Source organism: Heterostelium album, assembly GCF_000004825.1.
Source record: "Heterostelium album PN500 unplaced genomic scaffold PPL_scaffold3, whole genome shotgun sequence".
NCBI classification, from domain to species: Eukaryota; Evosea; class Eumycetozoa; order Acytosteliales; family Acytosteliaceae; genus Heterostelium; species Heterostelium album.
This window is the reverse complement of record NW_008805065.1, coordinates 888,474-903,836: the sequence shown is the minus strand read 5'-3', so window position 1 is coordinate 903,836 and position 15,363 is coordinate 888,474. Positions and strand designations below refer to the sequence as shown.

Below are 15,363 nucleotides of genomic sequence, written 5' to 3'. Positions count from 1 at the left end.
TCAATATTTCAAAAATATTTGTTTTTTATTTCTTTTTTTGTATAATAGTAACAATTTATTATTCTCTATTTAAATGTATAAGATAAGATAGATGGGAACTTCACACAAATAATATCTTTCTTCCTCGCATCTAAAATTTAGAAAATAAACAAAAAAAAGAGTTGTGGTGTATCATTGAATCAATTATTACAAATATATATATATATGATTGTGATTTAAATTAACTTCTGTTGTTTTTTTTATTTATTTTTTATACCCAAAAAAAATAATTTATTTATATTTTATCATTATATTAAATTAATTGTATATAAAATAAAAAGAAATATATAAAAAAGAAAAAAAACACCACAACATTATGATTATTATTGAAAAACAGTATTATTATCAGTATCAACAACACTCTTTTTAATATTAAAAAAAAATTAATTATTAAACTTTTTATTTTATTAAAATTTCTTACTACTACTAAAACTGTTATATTAGGTGTTTTTATTGATTGACATATTACCATTTCAACACACCACCACCACCACACATACTAAAACACACAACACACACTATTTTTAATTATTACTACTATTAGCAATCTATAACACACAAAAACACACACACAACCCGTACGTACTCCTCTGTTGAAAAACAAAGAGATGTAAGTAAATGTTATTACGATAACCAAAGGCACTCACTCACTACTACACCCACCATATATTTATATATAAATATAGTTCTCTTAAATTGTAAAAATAAATTTTATTATCATTATTCTATATGTATGTATGTATGTTTGTTGTTGTTTGGATTTTAATTTGCTTTGTTGTTGTTTGGTTGTTGTTGTTTGTTGTTGTTTGGTTATTAATATGATATGATATGATACATGACCATTATATAAATGATATCAAAACCAACACCCATAAGAAATCACAAGTCTCTCTGCTCTTTCTTATATCCTCTTTCTTCTTCTCTTCAATTCTCTACTCTACTCTACTTTTACCTCTGATTAAACAACAACCAACAACTAACAATAACAACTCAATCAAAAAAAAAAAAAAAAAAAAAAAAAAAAAAAATTTAAATTGCAAACAAACAAATTTATTTTATCTTTGCACATATTTGATTTAATTAATTTAATTTTTTCAACAAAAAATTAAAAATTAAAAAAATTAAACTAATTGATTGTTTTTATATTAATATAGATAACTAAGATAAGATAGATATACATAGTCAGATAGATTTAGATAAAACAAGATAGATTTAAATATTTTAATTATATTTTACTTTTTTTTTGTTTTGTTTTCATTATATATATAAATATAAATTTGTATTTTTGATTATTTTTAGAAACACATAATAAAACATTAACAACAAATAATAATAATAATAATATTAAGTTATTACTTTTACCATCTTTTTTTTTAATTTAGATAAATAGATTATAATTTATAATAATATTAATACCGACGATTACATTTAATATATATTTATTGAAAAGTTAAAAAAAAAAAAAATAATAATACCAAAAAAAGTAATCAAAGAAAAGAAAAAAAACAAACAAACAACAATAATATTATGATGAATAATATGAAAGATGACAGCACTGCAGAAACTAATAGTGGTGGTAGTAGCAGGAGTCATTTGACTGGAGCATCCGATCAGAAGAATTCCGGTGATTGCATGGTCGACGATTGCGTTGTCATCGATGATCTACGCGATAAGCAGTGTCAGTGTCACCTTGGAAAACTCGGTGATAATCAAAAGTCACAGCAACAACCGAACGGTCGTGCACACTCAGTACCATCACTACCACTAAACTACCCAGACTCCTCAGATCCACAACAACATCAGCAAGCTTCACCTAAATCTCCATCATCATCATCTTCATCAACAACAACTAAGAGTTCAATTTCAAATTCCATTTCGAATTCAAATTCAAATTCAGATTCCAACAACAAAAATTTAAATAATAATAATAACAATAACAATAATAATAACGGTAATAACAACGGTAACAATAATAGTAAAGACAATGGAAATGGTTTGGTGATATCCGATCAATTACCAGCAGAGTATTCACCATCTAAAGTCCATATATTGGTTGTCGATGACGATATAGTTCAACGATCTCTATTAAACAATATGTTAAAAAAATTTAATTTTAATGGTAATTACAATTTCATATATATGTCATTTCGTTCGAGTACATTTGATTAATAACCAATATTCGATTAATAATAATTTAAAAGTTACACTTGTTACAAATGGTGAAGAAGCATGGGATACATTGTTAAACGGTAAAGTTATGTATGATTTGGTATTAACCGATGTCATGATGCCAATGGTAACTGGATTTGACTTGTTACAAAGAATTAATGAACACATTGAAATTAAACATATACCAGTCATTTGTAAGTTTTATATTTTATTATTCTTACGACCATTCCTATACTTACTCTCGTTCCATGTTTATATTATTGGTTTGCCTAATCAATTGTAGTGATGTCTGGAACAGCTGTAGATTATAAATATGCAAATGATACAATTAAAATTGGTGGTCAAGATTTTCTTACAAAACCAATTGCAAAAGAGTTGTTGAAAAAGAAAATCGATACCGTTCTAACTAGTATTTGGCAAAAGAAGAAAGAAGCAGAGTATAAGTATGCTTATTAATTACTGTTTATTCAAATTCATTAAAGCTTAGCTAATATTTATTATTATAAATAGATCTTTCTTGGCAAGAGAAAGGGAGAATAGAAGTATTTTAGCGAAACAAATGGAGGCTAAGGAACATGAGATTGAAGAATTGACCAGAAAGATATCAGAGATGGCATCGATCTCCAGAGAGGCAATGGAATCACCACTCGTTTCCGTCACCAGAACCATCGAAGAACTGATGCAACAAACCAATTGGACTGATCACGAAAACGATATTAAATATAAATTAACAATGATTCTAAAAGAATTAGGGTAAGTTTATTTTATTTGATTTGATTTGATTTTAAATTTAATTAAATGATTAATCAATATTAATTAATTAAATTATTCATCATTATTTTTGTTAATTTTTTAGATCATCAAATATTTATCGACCATCATTTGAAAAGTTGATAAAGAATGAATCGGTAGATCCTGTTACAAAGAGTTTTTTGGTGACGGAATTCTCGTCGGTGACAGGCGCCCGAAGAAACTCCATTCCAACATTCCCACAGACTGTCTCGAGCAAAGACACCAAAGAGGGAATCAAAGGTTGGAACTTTGATGTATTTAGATATTCCGAGGATGATTTGATGCCCATGTTGGTCGATATGTTTGAGAACTTCCAGCTACTTGAAACATTTAAGATTCCCATCGAAAAACTACAGAGATTTATTATGGCAGTACATTCACTCTATAGAAAAAGCAACAGGTATTTAAAATACAAATTGAATCATCCTTTATATTATATTACTCTATATATATTTTTAACACAATACCATTGCCACAATCGATTCTTCTAGATATCATAACTTTTTACATGCATTCGATGTAACACAAACATGCTATACATTTTTAACCACTTTTAAAGCAGCGCAATACTTGACACATTTGGATATTCTGTCATTGTTGATCGCTGCGATGTGCCATGATCTCAATCATCCTGGTTTCAATAATACATTCCAGGTCAATGCTCAAACAGATCTAACTTTACAATATAATGATAATTCAGTTTTAGAAGTAAGTTGAAAACAGTTAACCTAGAATGTATTTTAGATTTGAATTTAACTTTAAGAAATCGATTTGAATTATTTTAGAATCATCATGCAACCTTAACATTTAAAATACTTAAAAATAGTGACTGTAATATTCTCGAAGGTTTGAATGAAGATCAATACAAGGAATTAAGAAGATCAGTTATTCAATTAATTTTGGCCACTGATATGGCATTCCATTTCGAGTACATCAACAAATTCCAACATCACCTGAACAACCAGCCATTCGACAGAAACAAGAAAGAAGACCGACAAATGATTTTAAACTTTTTGATAAAGTGTGGAGACATCTCGAATGTCGCAAGACCGTGGCATTTGAATCTGGAGTGGTCGAACCGTGTCTCGGACGAGTTTTTCCAGCAATCGCAATTTGAAAAAGTCTGCGGCTATCCGGTGACGCCTTTCATGGACAAGACCAAGACAAACCGTCCGAGAATCGCTGCCGATTTCATCGACTATGTTGCACTGCCACTCTACCAAGGTCTGGCCAGATTCCTCTCGGACACCAAGACTCTGATGGAGATCATGTCCACCAACCGACAGAAATGGCAAATCGAATTACTCAGACTGGACGGTCGCTCCGAAGAGGAAGTTGAAAAAGATAAGACTCCAACTTCCTCTGATAAAGCATCGCCCAACTCACCCACCGATTCACCATCACAATCTGTCAACTCCTCTAGTTCCTCTGTCAAACAACTACCAAAGATTGATGAAGAGAACTAATTAAACTATAATACATACAGTAATCAGAAAAATAAAAAAAAAAAATATACAAAACAATACATCTATGATGATGTCTGCCAGCACCTAAAACTACCAACTATGAGAAATTTTGATTAAAATGAGAACTTTAAACTGAATATTGTTTATTTTATGGCGAATCTATGTAAATAAAGATTTTTTTGTCACAATTATCAAAATTGATTCTAGAGAAAAGACATTATGGACTTTCTTTTTTCGAATCTAAATATAGAAATAATGTTAGTACAATACAGTACAATGATGTAGTGTGTTTGCCTATAATCAAATCAAAAATATCATACCATTTGTAGTGAGTGGCTCATTTGTGTTAGGTTGTTCACTTGTGGTGATTGGCTCATTTGTAGTGAGTGGTTCATTTGAAGAAAGTGGTTCATTTGTGGTGAGTGGCTCATTTGTGTTGGGTTGTTCACTTGTAGTAATTGGTTCATTTGTAGTGAGTGGTTCATTTGAAGAAAGTGGTTCATTTGTGGTGAGTGGCACATTTGTGTTAGGTTGTTCACTTGTAGTAATTGGTTCATTTGTAGTTAGTGGTTCGATTTTAATGTTTGGAGTTGCAATCTTAGGGAGAAGCCAAGGCCATACCTCAGGCATTGGATACTTGCTTTCCATATAATCCTTTGCTTCATCAAATGGACTATCATCGTATTTATACCAATGACCACGCTTTCCATCGTTGTAACGATTATCCTTTATTCTCTCAATTTCATTACCCATACCACAATAATCAAAAAAATATCTCATCCTAAAATCAATCAATGATTAGAATACTTAGAGTTTAAGATATAATGGATTAAACCTACTTTGCACATTCATGAACTACACCCTTGAGAGTCCATCCTCTTAAAGTACCATTAATATACTTGGCACAGAGATCTGAATCACCTCTAATAGTCAAACCAATGGCTTGTAGAGCCTCCTCCAACTTTTCTCTTCTCTTATTCTTTGTTTGTTGTCTCTTTTGACTATTTGCTTTTGATTTCTGTATTTTTTTAAAAATTTAAGTCAATGATGGTTGTTAACAAAATAATCATAAGCTTAATAATTAATTAATAAAACAAATACAAGATATATACATTTTTCTTTTCATCTATTACATTCTCCAGCTCATCATCAGTACAACCATAATAGGTACATGCATAAGCTCTGATAGATTCTTCAGTATACATATTAGCATAGATTCTATATGTAGCGATATAAACAGTGGAATGCACAGGTATATTTGAGAAGTGAGTGGCAGGAAACTTGTAAAGTTTAGAACCTACAGAATAATATTGCGAAACATGTTTTAATAATAAAAATAATCAAGAGATAAACAAAGTGAATATTCATCATACCAGTTGTTTTTGTATAGAGATTGTCACTCATTATTTTTTCTTTCTCTCTTTATTTAAGATTAAGCTTTCTTGATTGACTTTTAATAAAAATAATAACAATAATAATAATAAAAATAATAATAATAATAATAATAATAATTGAAATTATCTTCTATCTATCTGTTTGTAATATACAAATGAAATAAAAAAGTTTATTTTGTTTGATTTTCATTGTAACTAAACCAAAAATTTTAATAAATAAATTAATATATGATTGACTTGAAAATTAACAAATGTATCATCAAACTTGGCTCAACAGATTTTAATTCAATTTATATTTTTAAAAACAATAAAATTAAAAGTTTAGAATGAGTTTTTGGAAGAAAAATTATGAATCAAGTCTTTTAAAGAAGATAATAAGATAGGAGATCTATTAGAATATACTATATAAGAATATATATCATTAGTAGAAGAGTTTAGAGGAGTAAAAGGAATAGACACCAAATGAACTAGTCAATTAGGAATAAGAAAAGGTTGGGGAGTTTATAGAAAACAAACATCATCAAGATCAACAAGATTCGTTGATTATCAAGATAGTGTGACCTATAGAAGAAGAAAAAGAGTAGACAATTTCGTAAGGATTTCAGAAAGAAGGAGACTCCTCATAGTTCAAAGAGAATTTTAAATTTTATAATGAAAATAAAAACATTTTGAGAATGTATCAAATTCTTTATGAATTTAATAAAATTTATATTTATTAAATATTTTGGCAATGGTTTAAATTTTTCAAACAAGTTGGCTGAACTGTTAAAGTAGTTGATAGTCAGTACAGTTAAAGAATCCACCTAAATGGCACTCTCCACAAACGTATTTGGTTGGCTCTGAAATTGGTTGGCGGCAGCGATGATCCATGAAAACGGTAATCTTGACTAAAGGTGTTGATTCGTGGATTTTGACATAGTATTGCTTTGGAACGTAACCACATGGATCTGTATACAAGACACACTCTCCAGTATTGAAGTTGACGCACTTATATGAGGAATTGGTATCACAATTATTCTCTTCAATGCAATATTCGCAAAACTCTATGGTTTTTTTGGAGTAGCATGTGAAAGCAAAGCAAAGTACAATTGCTGCAATTAATAAAGTTGTAGTGGATTTCATTATTTTATTATTTTTAGTTGAGATTAATAATATTTTTATTTGTTTTTTTTAGGAACTTGACTTATTAGTATTAATATTCTTTATAAAGTTATTTCCAGGAGTCGCGAATCCTTTAAATAAGTCCATCTTTCTTCATGTTTAGAGATTAATTTCCTTGTTTCTTGAGTGATGATACCAATCAATGTTGACTTATAGTATAGATTTTTTTAAAATAAATCTTTAAAGTCTACATTGCAATTTGATCTTCATCTGAATTCAAATTTTAAAAGACATTTGGAAACCAGCCTACTTTTAGAGATATTGATTTAATGATATTAATAAGAAAGTTCACATCTCTTGGAAAGCAAAGAAGATGACGTGGTAAAATTTGAAGGATTTTTTTTTGCAAACTCAGAAAAAAAAGCTCTTGGTATTAAAATAAAAATAGAATTCTTTTAATTCAATATGTTAATTTCTTTAGATAATTATTTGTATTTTTAAACTTTGATATTTCATAAAAGTAATAATAATAACTAAAAAGGAAAAAAAAAAAATTAAATCTAAATCGGCTACATGAATGATTAGATGGTGGATCGAAAAAAATTCTTCGAAATCTCACTTTTTTTTTTTTGCAAGTAGCAAAAAGATTTTTTTCCAATAACTATCAAAAATTTTGAAATGTTTTTGTTTAAATATCTTAATTTTAGCCTCATAAATTATTATTCTTCTTTTTATAAATCTTGTTTTATATTTTATTAACATTTGTATTTTATTTATTTTTAATTATTATTCAGTAAACTGACTTGCACATAGAGGGAAGTGAACAATGACTACATCATCAGATAAATTAGATGAATCGCTATTTTCATTCATCTTGGATAATAATTCAGTCGAAGGCCTGGAGGATATGGCAAAGAAATTCAACACCAGAGATGAACCAAACAATGCCATTAGATTGACAAGAAAAGCAATAGAAGAATCGATACATCAATCGAACGAACAACACAAGGTACAAGAAATCTTCAAAATCGATGCTGAAACCATTGCAAAAATCGAGAAGGCCAAAAAAGAAAGACCAATTGCATTAAATTCAGAGACTCCAGGTAAATATAACTAGTTACTATTGTATACATATATATATCAAATGAAATGAAATTTGATTACACTACTAACTTTTTTTTTATTCTATTTGTCCAATTGGACTTGAATTTAAATTATAACTTACAGAGGAATTACAAACATTGAAAGAAATCAAGAGAAGAAATGATATTTATAAGGAATTGAATGCCAAACTCAAGATGGGATTCGGCAAACAACAAACTCAGTTGGCTGATCTATCATTGTTGTTGGTAACATCGGCATATAAGTTGTATACATCAGAGTGTGCCGCCAAGAAGAAAGCACTGCAAGACGCCACTGCTGCCGAAGATGCAATGATTCACGATGGTAAACAAGCAGCGGCACCAACAGAAGAGGTGGACTACGAAGAACCATTGTTCAATCAGTTTGTTGAATTCATTGACTACGCTGTCAATGTGCTCACCTTGCCAGAGATGGTCTTGAAGGTCGCTAAATTCTTAGCAACTGAAAAGCTTGCTGTTCTTTGTCTTCGTGTTTGCAAAGTTGCTGCACAAAAGCTACATCTCCAAAGAAAGCGTGAATTAGATATCCTCAAGAAGAGTCAATCCGATCTGACAGCAATCAGTTTCGAAATCGTAGAGACATCGATTAACGCTATCTTTTCAAATATCGAATCACTTCAAGCCAAAGTAAATGCCAAACAAGATTTATCATCAGTAAGTATATAAATATCAAGACATCGAGATTTAATCTTATTTCATATTTAACTAACTTTATTATTGTATTTGTTAAACAGAGAGAATTGTTTGATCTTACATTGTTACAAACCGATACTCTTAAGGAATTAATTGAATTTTATATTCCAACATATCTTACTCATCCAGAAGGTATCTTAAAGATTGGAAAGATGTTATTAGGATTGTAAGTTATACTTTAATTATAGTATAGTTTGAAAAGTTAATGATTAACTAATATATACCTTTATAATTATTATAGGAAACAATTTAATTATGTTGTTTTGGTAACTGAACGTGCAAGAATTAGAATGGATGAGTTGAAGAAAGCACAAGGAGAGAGAACCAAGGTTGAGAAGAGAATTACAGAGTTGAAGCAAGATATCCAGACTATCAAGGGTGTAGGTGGACATCCAACTGCACAAGAGACAGAGTTGACCGAATATGAAAACATTGCAAAGACCTACAAGATCCTACCGACTCATTGTTTCATTTCGACAACCACCCACAATGATTTCCTTCTTCAGAATGCAGAGTTGCGTGTATCCTGTATCATTGAGATGAAGACAACCTCCAAGACACCGATGAATATCGACAAGGAGTTGAACGATGCTCTCGATACCATCTTGGATCCCACTCACATCTTCAAACTCGCTCAAACCGTGCATAAACATGGTGAGAACGATGCTACCATTCGTTATGGTGAGCGTTGTCAACAACATATTGCACACCTCGAGAAGTTGCGTGAAGTTCGTCTTCCACTACAACAATCGCTCGATGCTTTGTTGGCAGAGGAAAAGAAGCTTCGTCAAGTCGGAAAGAATCTGTTGGCTGCTCAGCAAGAGGAGTCGCTGAAACTTCAAGAAAAGATCGCTGCACTACCGGAATGGCCAGCATTCGGTGTACTCACTGCCAGAAATCAGTATGACAATCTGCATTTGGAGGTTGCTCAGGTTATGATCTCATCGGTGTTGCTCTCCAAGAAGAATTTGGAAAACTCTAAGGATACTGCCAAGAAACAATTGGTCAACCAGCAGTTCAATCAGTTGGTCGAGTTGTGTTTGGAGAAATTCAGTGATCCAACTTATTTGATGAAGTTTGCCAATCATATGAAAGACAGTCGTGAGGATCAAGTGATGACAAGAATCATTACACAGATCTTCAAGAGAACCAACGAGATTGAATCGGCACGTCAAGTTCGTCTCGCTCTCGAAGCCAGCTTGGAGACTGCCACTGCCAATGTCAAGAGAGACAACTCAGCGGAATCGTTGGCAAAGAAGAAACAATTGGAAGCAGAGATAGAAGCACTTCCAGTATGGCCACACTATGCCAATTTGAATGCTGCCAGACAATACGACGACATCAAGTATCAGGCATCTACAACTCTATTGAACTCTTTGATTGACTGTCTCCACTTTGTCGAGGAGAAGATCCGTAAGAGAAAGATGTTTGATTTGAAGACTATCAGCGAAGAGGATTTGGTAAAGGAGCAAGAAACATTGCAAAAGCTCATCCAGGAAGCATTGCTGTTGTGCCTTTCCAACTTGGAATCGATCCACTCCATCATTAAGCTGGCTAAAGAACTCGGTCCAAAGAATGACTCGTTGTTTGTCGACATTGCCAAGATTTTCCATCCAAAGCTTCGTGAATTCTATGAACACGCTTTGAATGCCAAGAGAAAGAAGATCTTGGTGGAGATGCTCGAAGAGGAACTTGCAGAGTTGACTCGTATGAAGAAGGATATGTCCGATGAGGATTTGGCGCTGTTGGAGAACACACGTAATGAACTCAACGCCGTTGCTCTACCGTATTTGGACGACTACTTGGCCGATCAATCACATCACTCCCAAATGGTGTTGGCTGGAATCAAGTTTGTCTTTGATGCACGTCAAGCTGTTCTAGTCAAGATTGCCAATGCCGAGATGAAAGCAGCGGAATCCGACATTGCTTTGGCCGCTTCCAAAGAGCGTATCAATTTGATCATGCAAATCGTCCAGACCTATGTACAAGATCCAGCCACCTTCTTGAGCTTAACAAGCTACCTCTTGGAAAAGAAAGAGTTTTCACTTGTCGAACAAGTCTGTTCATTCGCATTCGACAAACTCGTACTCTTCAGAGAATCACAAGCCAAGAGAGAAGTACTCGAGAGAGAGAAATCTGTTATTCTCGAAGAGAAAGAAGCGTTGGACAAGCAACGTAGAAGACTATCCGTCGAGAAACACAAGAAACTTCGTGAGATCCTCTACACTGAGAAACTCAACAGTCTGTTGCCATCATTCCACACTGCCAATGTCGACGACAACGCTTTGGAAGTCAGTAAGGTTCTCATTGGTAGTGTCTCGAAGGAGAAGATGAACTTTGAATCGAACATCACCACTCTCAGTGAAGACAGTTTGAGACAGGTTGCAAGCGATCGTAAGAAATTCAGTGAGAAAGTATCGACCACCGTAAAGAAGTGTATTGAACAAATCAAGTCGTTGGAGACAATGATGAGCTTTGCCAATGATTTGTTTGCCAAGAAAGAGTATCTCATGGTGATCCAAGTTGGAACAATCATTGAAAAGACTCTCGACCAACACAATGATGTTCTCGAGAACAAGGAGCGACTTGAAAAAGAGATAAAGTCAAACCAACAGAAGTTCTTGCACGTCCAAGACTTGGCTCAGCGTCCAGCCATCCAAGATTCAATCGACCGTATGACCGCCGAACTCAAGAACATCAAACCAAGATATAGCTACGAGGAAATCAAATCATTCACTCTTAAGATTACCGACCTTATGATTAAATCCGCCAACTTTGAGGATCTCGGTGAAGTGATTCGTGACCAAACTATCATTTCCTTCAAGATTGACACCACCTCTGAGAAGTGGGATCAAATCAGAAACCTTTCATCCGAAGAGGAATGGGCAGCAATCAAAGAGGAACTTGTAGTGTTTGTCATGAAGCGTGACGAGAATATCAATAGCAAGATTGAGCTGTTGATGAAAGACGGTTTGTTCAAGCAGTGTATCGAGATATTCCCTCATCCAGCCGAAGACGACACTGAACTCACACAACAAATGGTCCTATTGGAATCACTTTACGATGCTGTCGATGAGTACGATTTCAAATTGCTCACTCCCATCCTCCCACTCATCCAACGTTATGCCAAGCGTTGCTACCAAGAATGGGCATACGAAAGACTCGATTCACTCTATGATTCACTACAGAAACGTTATCCAGAGAAGATCAAAGAGATGTTCATAATGGCCACTGACTACATGTTGGTAACCATTCTACCGAGTCAATATCCAACTTTCTTGCAGATGCTCAAGAACTTCAAGAAGAGAATGTGTGCCACCCTCGGAAAAGATGAATATTGGAGAAGCTTCGTAGAGGACTTCAAGAAGAAACAAAAAGGAAAGAAGAAGCTACTTCAAATGCTTGGTTTGATCAACGATTCCGTTTGGAATATTGAAGCCACCAATCAGGCTTCACTCTTGAAATCTCAAGCCGCCAGCAGCAGAGGAAGCAAGAATAAACATGACTCATCAAGTGCAACACCAACCAAAAAGATTAAAGTTACAGGAATTGCATCAATCAGTCATGCCAACAACAACAACAATAACAATAACAATGAAGAAATGTTTGATGATACACCTGCCACTCCAGTTCAAGAAGAGGAAGAAGAAGATGAAAATTAAATAAAAAAATTAATAAAATTGTATTAAAACACCATATATTCATTTTTTGATTTTTATTAATATTTATTATTTTGTTTAAAGAGGTAAGAAAAATAAGTGTAGTTGTGAGTACTGAACAAATATAAATACATAAACCAATTTAAATTGGGTTTTTCTTATTTTAATTATATAATTAAAATAAACACAAAATAAATACATACAATACTGAGAGATTTATCATAAATGTTCAGATACAAGATAATAAATAATTAAACTAAAATCTCAAAATGAGATTTGATTTAAGAAAGATCATCTTTTGAGATATTTTTATATATTTCTTTGGTGTCTCTAAAAAAAATAAATATGATCTTAAAATATAATGATACACTAAATATAAATATTTATTTTATTTTAAAAGGTCATAGGCCATGATAGCACCACCAGATACTACAGTACCAGCTGAAAGAATCTTGGCGTATTCAGTTCCTACGACTGCACCGGTGGCATAACCACAAGCAACTGGGATTAATCCCAAAACAACCGGGAAAAGTCTGTCAATGCCAATCTTGGTGGTTAAATATTTTCCTCCAACAACCAAACCTGCAACCAAGAGTGAAGCTTGAGCCAATCCCAAATTAAAGGAGTTTGGTAAGTAATGGTTTTTAGCAATAGATACTAAACTACCAACACCAAAAGCCAACATTGGGAAACCCAAAAAGGCCATCTAAAAAAAATAACCCAATATTAAAATTATTTATCCATTTATTTCAAAATCAACTTAATATCTTACCAAATATCCTCTACCAAGATTATGATCTGAATGTCTTGCCATTTCTATATGTTTTAAATTATTTGTATTTTTTTAAAATTTTATAATGTTTTACAAATCGTTTGGATTCATTGATTTATAGTAGTTTCATCATCAACTTTTTTTTGTTTTACATTTTTTTTGTGTTTATCTGACGCTCGCAAAAAAAAAATATTTCATCATCGAGTTTGTCCTGGTACCAGAAAAATTCAAGATCTCATCGTCAAAAATCATGATTTTTCAAAAATATCTTTTTTTAATGGTTACTCAAGTTTTGGTGCATAGTGAAATTACTATATTGGGAGTTAAATGGTCTGAAAAGATGTTCAAATGGTGATTTTGAAACAACGTTTTTTTATAAAAAATATTTAGTTTGATCCGGAAACTCATTTATTTAATTTTATACTCTCTTTTCAAGTAAAATATTTCATCATATTCGTGATGATCTGGCAGTCATCAAATAGTACAAATTATTTGTTAAGAAATTGGGATTTCAACTTTGACAATCAAGAATATTTGATCAGACTTTTTAAAAAAAAAACAAATAAATTACTAAAAAGATTAAAAATGTTGTATTGTTGCCCAGTTTTTTTTGTTCTGCACTACTTTTTTTTTTTTTTTCAATGAAAAACGAAATCAGTTCTGATCAGATCATTTGATTTTGATTACAAAATGAAACCAGTTCATTTACTTAGATTACATAATTTCTCGATATTTAAACAACTTCAGATCGAAGAAGCATTGTTTAGATGTAAAGATGCAGGAAACTGGGTGATTATCAACCAAGGTACCCCAGATCCAATGGTGGTGATGGGCATCTCTGGTAAGCCCGATCGATTGGTCAATCTTGACAAGGCAGTGGACATGGGAGTTCCCATCATCAAGCGATTCACTGGTGGTGGCACGGTGATTGTCGATCAGAGCACACTGTTTGCTTCGTTCATCATGGATATCGATTGGCTCACTGAGCATGCCGGTCTCAAGTCCAAGTTCCCACGTGACATCATGAAGTGGAGCGAAGGTTTCTACCGCCAGGTATTCTCAGACCACCAAGACTTCTCGCTGATGGAACACGACTACTCTTTTGGCGTACGAAAGTTTGGTGGAAATGCACAGGCGGTCTCACGTAATCGTTTCGTGCACCACACATCGTTCCTCTTTGACTTTATCAATGACCGAATGTCGGTACTCAAGCAACCAGAGAACACACCCAAATACAGAGAAGGTAGAGATCATCTTAGTTTCCTATGTAAACTAAAGGACCGTTATGAAAACACAGAGACTATTGCAACCAACATAGAAAATGCAGTTAGATCTATCAATCTAAATATTAATAACAATAGCAATAGTAATAATAATATTAGTAGTAGTAGTATCAATAGTAATAACAATAGCGAAGATATAAACAGTATCCTAATAGATGTAAATAGTGTAGATGACGATAACAGTAACAATAATTATAGCTATAGGTCACCTTTAGTAATCAATGCTAAACTATCAGATGCAATGAGATATCTTGACTTTGAACATAATAAATCAAATGTTTTGTTTGAACCAAAAGATTTATTAAAAGCAGAATTAGAAAAGAAATAAATAGTAATAATAAATAGTAGTAGTACTACATTCTCTGTATTAATTTAAATTTATTTGAACATTGTTTATCCAATTCTTTTTTCTTCTTGCTAATCTCGATGATTCTGTTTCCTCGGTGAGAGTTACGGGTATCTCTGTGATAAGAGTTGGGTCTATACCTTCGAAAGTGTTGATATTGACAACTGCATAGAGATTACCGTCGATTGTGCAACAAGACAATGGTACAATACCACACTCTTTACATACATAGAAATCGGCTGTCTTTGTTCCGAAATTATATAGCTTTAGCAATTCTCTGTCCTTTACGTTGACATTGAGTTTACCGGTTACACTTGATGTCCAAACACCACCATGCTTAAAACAAAAAGTACAACTACATGCTCTCGCAGCTATTGTATCTACATCTGAATTCCAATCAAATTCAAATGTTATATTCTTACAATGACAACTACCTTTAATTAATGGAATCATTTATTATTTTACAAATGTGTTTGTTGTTTTGTTACTTAAAAATTGAAGTGTGTA

The 15,363-nt window shown here is 32.5% G+C and overlaps 7 protein-coding genes across 7 annotated transcripts; 3 read left to right on the top strand and 4 right to left on the bottom strand.

Annotated features, from left to right (window-relative positions):
* Positions 1–1,578: 1,578 nt before the first annotated feature.
* regA (cAMP phosphodiesterase) lies at positions 1,579–4,466 on the top strand (the record flags this gene model as incomplete). Its single annotated transcript, XM_020573916.1, has 8 exons — positions 1,579–2,158; positions 2,241–2,402; positions 2,492–2,651; positions 2,719–2,961; positions 3,065–3,400; positions 3,492–3,708; positions 3,786–3,928; positions 4,310–4,466. 8 exons carry the CDS (start codon positions 1,579–1,581, stop codon positions 4,464–4,466), a joined length of 1,998 nt encoding a protein of 665 aa, XP_020435988.1.
* Positions 4,467–4,614: 148 nt separating this feature from the next.
* On the bottom strand, positions 4,615–5,870 carry PPL_02940 (uncharacterized protein; the record flags this gene model as incomplete). The annotated part of the gene is made up of 5 exons (XM_020573915.1): positions 4,615–4,625; positions 4,787–5,247; positions 5,306–5,484; positions 5,579–5,763; positions 5,840–5,870. The coding sequence occupies 5 exons, from the start codon at positions 5,868–5,870 to the stop codon at positions 4,615–4,617; spliced, it is 867 nt and encodes a 288-aa protein (XP_020435987.1).
* Positions 5,871–6,206: 336 nt separating this feature from the next.
* On the bottom strand, positions 6,207–6,982 carry PPL_02939 (uncharacterized protein; the record flags this gene model as incomplete). Its single annotated transcript, XM_020573914.1, has 2 exons — positions 6,207–6,248; positions 6,686–6,982. 2 exons carry the CDS (start codon positions 6,980–6,982, stop codon positions 6,207–6,209), a joined length of 339 nt encoding a protein of 112 aa, XP_020435986.1.
* An 805-nt stretch (positions 6,983–7,787) lies between these two features.
* On the top strand, positions 7,788–12,458 carry PPL_02938 (uncharacterized protein; the record flags this gene model as incomplete). The annotated part of the gene is made up of 4 exons (XM_020573913.1): positions 7,788–8,064; positions 8,189–8,757; positions 8,838–8,962; positions 9,038–12,458. 4 exons carry the CDS (start codon positions 7,788–7,790, stop codon positions 12,456–12,458), a joined length of 4,392 nt encoding a protein of 1,463 aa, XP_020435985.1.
* Positions 12,459–12,843: 385 nt separating this feature from the next.
* On the bottom strand, positions 12,844–13,269 carry PPL_02937 (uncharacterized protein; the record flags this gene model as incomplete). Its single annotated transcript, XM_020573912.1, has 2 exons — positions 12,844–13,161; positions 13,228–13,269. 2 exons carry the CDS (start codon positions 13,267–13,269, stop codon positions 12,844–12,846), a joined length of 360 nt encoding a protein of 119 aa, XP_020435984.1.
* A 648-nt stretch (positions 13,270–13,917) lies between these two features.
* On the top strand, positions 13,918–14,827 carry PPL_02936 (uncharacterized protein; the record flags this gene model as incomplete). Its single annotated transcript, XM_020573911.1, has 2 exons — positions 13,918–14,724; positions 14,822–14,827. 2 exons carry the CDS (start codon positions 13,918–13,920, stop codon positions 14,825–14,827), a joined length of 813 nt encoding a protein of 270 aa, XP_020435983.1.
* Positions 14,828–14,877: 50 nt separating this feature from the next.
* On the bottom strand, positions 14,878–15,309 carry PPL_02935 (GFA family protein; the record flags this gene model as incomplete). The annotated part of the gene is made up of 1 exon (XM_020573910.1): positions 14,878–15,309. The coding sequence occupies one exon, from the start codon at positions 15,307–15,309 to the stop codon at positions 14,878–14,880; it is 432 nt and encodes a 143-aa protein (XP_020435982.1).
* Between the last annotated feature and the right edge of the window lie 54 nt (positions 15,310–15,363).